General features: G+C 46.6%; 1 protein-coding gene across 1 annotated transcript in view; it reads left to right on the top strand.

The window, feature by feature from the left end:
• TRANK1 (tetratricopeptide repeat and ankyrin repeat containing 1) overlaps positions 1 to 11,288 on the top strand; it is a 97,124-nt gene that overhangs the window by 23,754 nt on the left and 62,082 nt on the right. The window contains exons 4-7 of the mRNA XM_010835522.1: positions 1,104 to 1,154; positions 3,170 to 3,296; positions 5,362 to 5,512; positions 8,507 to 8,625. Coding sequence (XP_010833824.1) covers positions 1,104 to 1,154; positions 3,170 to 3,296; positions 5,362 to 5,512; positions 8,507 to 8,625 — 448 coding nt within the window. The remainder of the gene's footprint in view (positions 1 to 1,103; positions 1,155 to 3,169; positions 3,297 to 5,361; positions 5,513 to 8,506; positions 8,626 to 11,288) is intronic.

Genomic DNA, 11,288 nt, shown 5'->3' with positions numbered 1-11,288 from the left:
GAGTGGCTGCCTGTATCCTTGGCTGTGGTCCCTTCCTGCATCCTCCTCAAAGCACATCATTCCAGTCGCTGCTTCTGTCATCACATCTCCTCCTCCTCTGCCTGTGGCCGATTCTCTCAGTCTCCCACTTACAAGGACACTTTTGATCGTATCCTCTTCCAGATCCTAATCTCAAGATCCTAAATTAATCCCATCTCCCAAGTTCCTTTTGCCATAAAAGAAAACATTATTTGGAACCCATTATTCAGCTAACTGCAATTGTGAAGATAGTTTGACCTTGGGGACTACCTGAAGTGGTCCTGGGGGTCCCCAGAGGTTACCACATCATTCTTTGGCACAGCTGTAATAGAGGAAGCAGAGGTTGACATTTGTAGGGAGTATACAGCATAAACTTGTACCTAGAAGTGGCACTGAGTTGAGTTCCTGACACATGGCTCCCACCTCCTCCCTCCTATTTCCTGTGTCTACGCTGGATTGGAATTGACTGTAACTGACCTGGGCTTGTAGTTCTGTCATTCTGCCCCCTCTTAGTTCAGATCAGAGCTGGTAGAGTGCCTCATTCATCGGGGGAAATTTGACTTCCCCTTCTGTCTTGCAAAGAAAAAGGTAGTGTCAGATTGTGGTGGTAGACTGACCACATGGTGAGTACTCACATCTCAACGCCACCACATAGCAGATGCATGACAGCTAAAGGGACACCTGCCTGCACCCTCGTGTCCTGCCTTTCATGGGACCTTCCTGATACAGATCCCGGAGCCCATCACCTGTCACCTGCCTTCCTGCTGCTGCCAGCTGACACAGGGCTTGTGGTCCACGAGCAGGTGTCCTGGGGAGAAGGGGACGGAGGGAAGCAGGATCGGGTAGGGATGGTGTCTCCACTGGAGTCAGCTCTGGACCCTGAGTTGTACTGCAGAACTGTCTCTTTAAGACAAGGAGTCTGACCTTTCTGATACCTGATACCTGTTGCTTCTTCACTCACTAGCTGGTAGGCTGTCTGGCCCCTAGGAATTGTCCAAGAGAGTGGGGTGATTAGTCAGCTCAGGCTGCAATAACTAACTGCCATTGACTGGGTGGAGTAAACAACAGGAATTTGTTCCTCACAGTTCTGGAGACTGGGAAGTCCAAGGTCCGGGTGGCGGCCAGTTCAGTTCCTGGTAAGTGCTCCCTTCCTGGTTTGCAGATGGCCACATTCTCACTGTGTCCTCCTATGGTGGAGAGAACAGGAACACTCTGATGTCTCTGCTTATAAAGGCACTAATTCTATCATGAGGGCCCCGATCTCCTGGCTTCATTTAAACCTAATCACCTTCCTGAAGGCCCCTGCTCCAAATACCATCACTCTAGGGGTTGGGGATTCAACAAATATATTTGGTGGGAACACAATCCATAACAGGGGTATAACTTCCTGGAGAGAAGGCAGCTCCCATAAGGCTGAGGATAAATGGGGCTCAAGGAGATCCTAGCTGCAGCCCGCACTCATTCCTGCTAGGATTGGCTGCACTGGCCATGGTGTCTGGGCTGGACACTTGGTGTCTACTACACTGTGGTCACAGCTCCCTTGTCAGTTACCCTCTGACAGACTCAGCACCTCTTCTGAGCTTCTGGGCCCTCCTACTTCACGGAGAAAAACTAGATACAGAAAGCCCTGCGGGTGGGGACATAGTAGAGGAGATGTTTACTTTGCTTTATTTTTTGTGGGTATCTGTATTACCTAACTTTCCTGTTTGTATTATTTTTACACGAAAGTAGTTCAAAAAAGGGAAGTATAAGCCTTGCTTTTCCATTTTGTGTGTCTTGAATTAAACAGCACTTGGACTTCTGTTGACTTTTTATGGTATATTTTGTGTTTTGCTTCTTCCAACTTGGTTTCAGCAATAACCTTGCAGCAGTATGACCCCTAGACCCAGGCCAGTACTTTGACCCCCTGATGTGAAAAGCTGACTTATTGGGAAAGACCCTGATGTTGGAAAAGATTGAGGGCAAGAGGAGAAGGTGGCAGCAGGGATGAGATGGTTAGATAGCATCACTGCCTCAATGGGCATGAATCTGAGCAAACTCTGAGAGGTAGATAGTAAAGGACAAGGGAGTCTGTCATGCTGCAGTTCATGGGGTCACAAAGAGTCAGACATGACTTAGCAACTGAACAACAAAGAACCAGGCAGGAGGGGCCCTGACCTGCTGTGCTTTTGAGGCCCGATTTTGCCTTTCTCCAGCTGTACCCTCCCTTTGGAGGGAGTCTGGGGCAGGGGCTTTACCCACTCAGAGCCTTGCTTCCTTCCACCAGGACCCCAGAATTCCTGTCCACGGTCCCTGCTCCTAGCATCTGCATGGGCCTCTTACCTGCAGGCAGTTTTCAGAGTGCCTTCCAAGGTTAGGGGTGAGGACTGAGCTTGGACATCACATCTCCTGCAATGCAGGATGAAGGCTGAGATGGAAAGAGAAGAGAGAGTGGTGAGGGGCACCGGCCTGGCTCACTGGCCCTGAAAGAGTGCCTGTAGTTCTAAATTTGAAGCTTGCCTTTCTGATTTAATTAAATTTACATGGCTATATGTGGTCTGTGGCCACTGTTTCGGACAGGGAAGATTGGCCACGTGGTATGGGTGCCTCTTTTTGCACTCTGGCCCTGGGTGCCCTCCCATTTGGGTGGCCCTGCCTATGTTCTAGAACAGTGCTCACCCAGCATCTTTCACAGGCTCCGTGGGGACAGTGTGGTCATGTGTTCTGAGGAGCTCTGGCTCCATTCGGCATGCACGTGTATGTGCGGTGGCTCCCGCTGTGTCTGGACTTTGTGAAGGCTCAGTGAGAACTCCCAACCTCTCCACTGAGGGCCAGTTGTCCTCTTTACAGCATCTTCACCCGTGGACTCTAAGGGGTAAAAGTCCTGTGGGGGTCAAGAAGAGGTGGACTCGAGGCGCTGAGAACATTTGTCATGAAAAGGTGGGAGGAGAGGATTTGGGAGTGAGGAAGGGCGCCTGGGACGTTGCAGATGACCTCACCTTTGTAGGCTGTGAGGCTCAGATGTCATAGGTATAATTAGGACATTTCCTGCTGAAACCCCATCACCATGGCGAAAATAATCAGTATCAGAACTGTGGCCTTCAAGGACTGGGTTCTGTATTTGCAGGACAATACAACTATTTACCGACTACCGGTTGGTCCTTTCCCACAGGGTTCCCCCCAGGGACTTGGCTGTGCTGCTGTGCAACAAATCCAATGCATTTTACAGCCTTGGGAAATGGAATGAGGCCTACGTGGCTGCCAAGGAGTGTCTCCAGTGGGATCCGACCTACGTAAAGGTAGGCTGACTGGACGCCGAAGCTGCTGCCTCCTTCCCTTCCTTGTTGTTTGTTTTGTCTTTACTCTTCCATCTCTCATGTTTATTTTTGTTGTTGTTGGCTGCAAGGTCCATGGGGGACCTTGGTTCCCCGACAAGGGATCAAACCCACACTCCTTGCATTGAGAGCTGGGAGCCCTAAGGTGGATTGCCAGGGAAGTCCCTGTGTCTTTAGAAGTGCTTCTTATTCAGCTCTCTTTGCACTGTAGTCAGATGTGCACAGCATCTGGAGGCGAGTAGGAAGGATGGTGGCCAAGTGTTGACAGACGTTTGCAGGGGAGAGTGGAGCCAGGCTTATTGGTGGATTCAGTCCAGAGGTGGTCTCGATGGAGCTCATTTTGTTTTGATGTATTTACACCAAAATTCATAGTCTCTGCATGTTCTTTGCTGTTTGCAAGTTTCAGTTTGTCTCCTTCCTGGTCATAAGAATTCCCCGCGAGAGGGGTTTTATGGCGATCCTTCTTGGAGTTTCTGCTTCTAATCAAAGAAGGGAGGCTCCGGGAAGGCTTCTTTCTGCGTCTGTTGAATCTCAGATGCCTTCATCTCAAAAGAATCCTTGTACCAAAGTGTCACATTTTGGGGTGATGTATTCTGATCCCCTTCACCTCCTTCCAAAATAAAAGGCGAAACTTAGACCTGAGAAAGGCAAAGAAATGGGAAATTCTGTACTAGCTTACTTGGCTGCTTGCTTCCTTTTTCTGATTATCATCTAAGGTTTTAGACTTGTTAAAATGCAAACAAATCAGTAAATAATGTGAGGTTTGGTGAAGTTGAATTTCACCAAAATTTAAGTTGAATTTCAGGTGCTTGCTTTTTTAAGTGTTTATTTATTTGACTGCCTTGGGTCTTCGTTGTGGCAATTGGGATCATCCTTGCGTCATACAGGATCTTTTGTTGCCGCACACGGACTTCCTAGCTGCAGAGCAAGGGCTTAGTTGCCCTGTGGCATGTGGGATCTTAGTTCCCTGACCAGGGATCGAACCTGCTTCCCCTGCACTGCAAGGCAGGTTCTTAACCAGTGGACCATCAGGGACGTCACAGGCACTTGCTTTTTTTTTTAATGAACCCAGTTGGTGAACACCTTGTATTATTTTAGACAGAAAATTGTTTTGGTAGCCCCTGATACTGATTCATTTCAGTGGTCAAAGTGGGGAAGGCAATATGGATCATTTTGTTCCTTCTCAAGAGCTTAACAGTTTGCATACAGGCAAAACTAGACCATTTCCCTCTATTAATCATTGCGATTTTCCTCTCCCTACAGAAACCAAAAGAAATTTTGGCCTCTGGTGTATACTGCTTGTAATATGAGCTGAGTGACCCTCAGTGCTTGCCATTTCCATGGGAAATCGTATTTACTTCGATTGAAAGGAGCAGGGAACAGCTCCTGTGTTGACATGACAATCTCATTCTTTTCCAGAACACTGTTGTTGTAGGACTACATGGTTTAATTTCTGCCTTCTTGCTCAGGCTGTGTTTTAAGGCACAAATACATAAACCACATACACCATTGGAACCAGGCCCGCTCCTTTCTCTCTGGTTCTTATGTTGTGTGCTCAGCCAGTTAGTCATGTCTGACTGCAACACCATGGACCATAGCCCACCAGGCTCCTCTGTCCATGGGATTTCTCAGGCAAGAATGCTGGAGTGGGTTGCCATTTTCTCCTCCAGAGGATCTTCCCGACCCAGGGATCAAACCTGCGTCTCTTCTGTATCTCCTGCATTGGCAGGCGATTCTTCATCACTGAGTCACCTGGGAACAGAGGACACCAGCTGGCTCCAATGTTAGATGCTGTATGTGTCATGGACTTGAAAGGGATTCTTTTCTTGCCAGTTACCACTTGATAGGAGCATTGTGACATAGAATCCAATGTGGAAAGTCTATATCCAGAGCTTGTTAGAAATCTGTGTTTACTTGGAAATCAGTGTTTACTTGTAGTCTGTTGCCTCTGATCCTCAATCTTGCCTTGACTTCAGCAGCAGTTTGGAAGAGATGGGCACGTTAACAATTCTGTTTTTTCTCGTTGCAGGGGTACTACCGAGCTGGTTATTCCTTGCTGGGGTTGTGCCAGCCTTATGAAGCCGCTCGCATGTTTTTTGAGGGTCTGCGGCTCGTGAGGAGCAGCCAGGACAAGACCCAGATTGCTGATTTCTTGGTGGCAGTCTTCACCACGATGGGCAGTAAGTCGGCACTGGGGGAGGCCTGCCCTCTCTTTCTTTTAAAGGCCTTGTGATTGTCTTTGAATGGCTCCTTGGGGACTCAGGTTTCTGGGGAGATAATTACAGGGTGTTTTTCTTTGTGGCTTCTTCATGCAGTTTGAATGAAACTTTACAGTGGAAAACACATGGGAAGCTTTGATGGCCCAGGCCTTTGCGAAAACAACTTCATCTTTTTGCATAAATCACTTAAAGCTGTCCCAGTTTTCCAGTTTTGTTGCAGACCTAAGCTTTCTGTGTTGCTATCCATAGGGCTGTCCCTACTTATACTAATGTTTTACGTGATTTTTGCATGTATTTCTCCAGTATGTCAAGAAGTGTTCCTGTTTGCCATGAAAACAATTTGAAGGGACTGAGGGAGGGTCCTATGGAAGCTGACAGTCTGCTAGGAACACACCCGGGTGGGGGTGGGCATGTGGGGGGAGGTGGTGATTTGCATTGGTCATTAGGTTATTAGTCTGACGACCTGGCCTATGATACGGCTTTGTCCGTGTCCTTGAGTTGCCAAAAACAGACAAGTATGAAACATAATATGAAAAATTCCCTGCCAGGGACAAAGGAGTTCTTTCCCTGGGTATCAGCACGGTCTAAAGTTCTACCAACTACCAGGCTGTTGTTTTCCAATACTGTTTTTGATCAAATTTAAGATTGCATTAATTTAAGATGTGCCACTATTTTAAAATTTTATTATTATGATTTTATCTTTTGGCCACACCACACAGCAGGTGGTATCTTAGTTCCCCGACCAGGGATTGAACCTGTGCCCCTTGCAGTGGAGGGGGCGGTTGTGGGGGTTCTTAATCCCTGGATTGCCAGGGACGTCCCTGTGCCACTAATTTATGTTCTGCTGTTGAGACAGCATCAAGAGCAACACACGTCCCGATTCTAGAGATGGTAGAATGTGAGCAATGGCATATGTTAGAATTGCTGGAAAATGGTCCTGGCTTTCAGAAACAGGTGAATTACTGCTGATGATACATCTGACTGACACGGATCCAACCGTTCCTGATTTGATTGTGGAAAAGCAACTTCTGTGATCTGTGGAGGGGATCCTACAGACTTTTGGCAAGCTTGGCACAGAGAGGGGTTAGAAGCAGTGTCAGGTGGTAGGTGGGAAGTAGTTAGAGGTGGGCTTAGCCGTGTCTCCCAGCAGAGATGTCAGTGTCCAGACAGGTGCTAATGAATCACAGCTCTCCCATCTGCCTTTTGCTGACAGTGACTAAAGCCTGCTTCCCTTTCCTCTGAGCCTGTTGGTTTGTCCCATTCTCTACATGTCCTCATTATTCTCTATGTCTTTATTTAAAACTTAATTTAATTATTTGTTTATTGTGGTTGCGCTGAGTCTTTGATGCTGCATGCGGGCTTTTTCTCGTTTCGCCGAGTTGGGGCTGCTTTTTGTTGCGGGGCTGGGCTTCTCACTGTGGTGGCTTCTCTTGTTGCGGAGCACAGGTTCTAGGTGTGCGGGCTTCAGTAGTTGAAGCACAGGGGCACAGTAATTACGGCATTCGGGCTTAGTTGCTCTGCAGCATTGGAATCTTCCCGGACCAAGAATCAAACCCATGTCCCCTGCATTGGCAGCCAGATTCCCATCCACTGTACCACCAGGGAAGTCCTCCCTTTGTGTCTTTTAAAGGCCACTGTTCTGGGGCTTCTGTGGCAGTCCACTAGTTAAGACTCTGCACTTCCAGCACAGGGGGTGCAGGCTGGATCCCTGGTTGGGGAACTAAGATCCTACATGCCATGTGGCACGGCCAGAAAATAAAAAAGTGTACAATCCAACGGTTAAGAAAAACTAACAGCACTGCTCTGTCAGAAGCCAGACCAGAGTTTGGGAATTCCAGACAACTGACTCTTCGGTGTGGCTGCCCCTCTAAGAAATCTGGATCCTCAGGGGGCAGTTAACAGGACTTCTTAAAACAGTGCAATCCTGACTTTTCTACCCGTTTGGAGGATGACTGTTTGCCCATGGCCCAGTTTCTGAATTTTGAAAAATATATTTATGAAAATTGTGTATCCTGTTTGTACACTGTATGTTTGTTTTGCTATTTGGCTACTCATTTGTGGAAATTGATAACCTTGGAAGAGGGACCCTATTATACTGGCCCCTGACCTGTCCCACTTGGATACTGTCATCCACAAGTTTGCAGGGTCATGAGACGCAAAATGTTGATGGGCCTCTAGGCTGAAAGAATGCAAACTGACTAAAAGAACTGCTCAATCTGGGTTCCGTCTTGGTTTTGTCATGAACTAGCTGCATGATAAGCCACAATGCTTGACCTCATTTATCACAGCTTCTCACTGTTGGATGAAAATAATATTTGTCACATTTTTCTTAAAGGAAGTGAGTTTAATAACTTCCCTTAAGTGCCCACTTCCTCCTCCATAAATGGAACTAATAGGCACTGCCTTATTGGTTGGTTTGAGGGATTAATACAGCATATATCACTGGGCTCAGCAAATAGAGAAGCTATTATGTAATAGCTCACAATAAACTGCCTTAAGGGACTGACTTTCGCCTGAACTTAAAATGATTGCCACTTCAATTATACAGGACTTTATGCTTTGAAAAGGCCCTTCTTTGTTATTTTAATTTTTAAAATTTTTATGCCCTTCTTGGAGGTTACTTTCCATTTACAGTCATTACCAAATGACTGTATTCCCCATGTTGTACAAAACATCCTTGAGTCTGTCTTATACCCAGTTGTTCATGCCGCCCACTCCCATAATCCTCTATGGCCCCTCTTTTTTTTTTTTTGGCTGCTTGGGATGGAACCCTTGCCTCCTGCATTGAATGCTCAGAATCTTAACCACTGAACTACCAAGGAAGTTGCTCTCTTTTCTTTTTGATATTTTTAAATTTATCATTTGTCTATGTGTGCTCTTAATTGGAGGACCTTTTCCTAGATGTTCTAGACTTGCCCCAAGTTAAAATTTCTAAACTCTGGAACTTTCTTTCAGGTGACTCCATTGTTTTGCAGAGTTTCTTGCCCTGCTTTGATCGTATTTTCACTACTGGATTCTCCAATGAAGTGTGGCAATCTGTAATAGAAAAGTTGGCAAAGAAAGGATTATGGCATGTAAGTAAAAGGAGATAGCTCTCTTGTGAGGAAAGGCAAATTGAATTTCTTTAATTTGATTAAATTTCTTTCCCTCTGCTAGCACTGGGGAATTATAATTCAGTACTTGTTTATCTTGATGCGAAAGTAACTTTTTCACTGTCATGCCATTAATGAAAAGCCACTGAGATAATATTAGTTCACCAGTTTCCGTTTTTTAAGCTTGGAAAACAGTTTGTGGCAACTCTGTGCTCCCTGTCTCCATTGCCATTAAAGAAGTGTAAAGTCCAGATGCTAATGGTGACGTGGAATGAGGAAAATAAGTGATTGTCTATTCATCTTTGTAATTGTCTTTATACGGCAGCGTGTGCTAGCTTGGGCCTGATGACCTGCTTGTGCTTCTTGATGTATGACATCAAGAGACTGTACCCTCGGGTAGCAGCGAGACTGCAGGACCTGAACCCACAGCCAGGAATCCACAGGATGAAGGAGCCCAGTGGCTTCCATGCCACACAGGTGCCTCCCTGAATCCGAGTCCTTCACTGTTCTGAGCTAATTCTTTCCTCTCTGGGCCTCACTTCCTCACTTGTAGGTTGCAGGATATAAACCTATTCCCTCCTGGTTGTGGGGGAGGATTAGAAATCAGGGACCAATAGCACCTGATAATAATATCATTATATTATTTTATCCTCATTATCACGGTAAGCCCTTGGTGATAATAATGTTCACTGAGGGCTTGCAGTGTGCCAGACACTGAGCCCCAGGGGTTTTGTAACACCTGGCACCAGTGTGCTCAGTACCCAATGAGCAGTGGCTGTCACTGACCATAATGACAATTATAGGTGGCCTATAATCGCTCCTGAGAGTGGGCTGGCCCAGAGAGGGAATTTGGTTAGAAAAGGCCGGCAGGCTTTTTAAAGCTGTGCAGACCAGAAAAATCTATGTGCAGCCTGAAGGGACTCTGGACCCAGGAAGGCAGGGTGACTTTAGGATACAGGATTCTTCAGTTTTTTAGGTCATGGATGCTTCTGGGAATCTAATGAGATCACTGGGACTCTCTTTTCATGCGTACTCGTGCACACATGCACACACACATACACAATTATGTGTGTAGCTTCAGGGAGTTCATAGGGACTCCCTAAAGTCCAGCCACAGGCTCCCGGAAGCTCACCCCCATATTATAGTCTTGAGGATGAGACAGTGATGGGGAGGAAAGCAAGCTAGACTCTTGGGAAATCAGCAATCAGAAATCCAGGGCCCCGGTAACAAGAGATCTAGGATCTTTTTTCTGATAAGATGGGTAAACTAAGAGCTCTTTCTAGTTTTATTTTTATAAGTTCTGAAATTCAGTAATTTAGGGTAGATCTGTGAGTGGGAAGCTCTTGGCATCATTAGCAGGAAAGTAGTTCTGTCTACTACTCCCCTCTTCCCCATGTGGGATGAACGTGGATAGAGCCCCGGAGCCTGGGTGAGAAAGGAGGGAGTGGGAGCCCAGCAGCTCCTGGCAGGCTGTCACCCAGCCAGCCAAGGCCCAGGAGTCCAGCCCAAGTGGTGGCCCCATATCCTACCAGCAGTGGGGCCCAGGCCACTTCCAAACACTGTAGGGAAAAACATCTTATAAAAACCAAGCCAGCCATCAGGATTGTCAGAGCTCTGAACCGATCATCTGGGTGAGTCTGGGCTGTGGGGCCTGCTTATGGTGAGTAGTTAGGAGTGGGCATCACCCACTGGTGGTCTAGGGGCTTAGACTTGAGCTCCCAATGCAGGGGGCTGGGTTGGATCCCTGGTCAGGGACTAGACCCCACATGCCACAACTAAGGATTTGCATGCCATAACTAAAGATCCTGCGTGCGGCAACAAAGATGGAAAACCCCGCACGCCACAGCTAAGACCTGGTGCAGCCAAATAAATAAACTTAAAAAATTAAAAAGAAAATAATAATGTGGGTATCAAACCGAAAGAAGTTGGAAGCAAGATGTAGCCACAGGCTGAGTTCCAGTGGTCCCATGCCCACTTGCAAGAGCATACATGAGGGAAGTGGATCCTGAGTCTGGATCACCAGTCAAGGTCATGCCAAGCCTAGAATTCCTGGACCAGCCAGCGTACCTGGATGATCCCAGTAGGGACCTCTCAGGATGTGCTAACTGTCTAAAAAGGAAAATTTGCTTAACTTCTCTCAGATTTAGTTTAGGGTCAGTGACTTAACAATAGGGTTTTCGAGGGAAAAAAAAAAATCCTAATTTGTGGCATTTGCCACTTCAAGAAAGGCAATGCCAAAGAATGCTCAAACTACCACACAATTGCACTCATCTCACACGCTAGTAAAGTAATGCTCCAAATTCTCCAAGCCAGGCTTCAGCAATACATGAACCGTGAACTTCCAGATGTTCAAGCTGGTTTTAGAAAAGGCAGAGGAACCAGAGATCAAATTGCCAACATCCGCTGGATCATGGAAAAAGCAAGAGAGTTCCAGAAAAACATCTATTTCTGCTTTATTGATTATGCCAAAGCCTTTGACTGTGTGGATCACAATAAACTGTGGAAAATTCTGAAAAGAGATGGGAATACCAGACCACCTGACCTTTCTCTTGAGAAACCTATATGCAGGTCAGGAAGAAACAGTGAGAACTGGACATGGAACAACAGACTGGTTCCAAATAGGAAAAGGAGTACATCAAGGCTGT

The sequence above is a fragment of the Bison bison genome, unplaced genomic scaffold (assembly GCF_000754665.1).
Source record: "Bison bison bison isolate TAMUID 2011002044 unplaced genomic scaffold, Bison_UMD1.0 scf7180017864043, whole genome shotgun sequence".
Lineage (NCBI taxonomy): Eukaryota > Metazoa > Chordata > Mammalia > Artiodactyla > Bovidae > Bison > Bison bison.
Note: the sequence above shows the minus strand (reverse complement) of the source record. Positions and strands in the feature narration are given on the sequence as shown.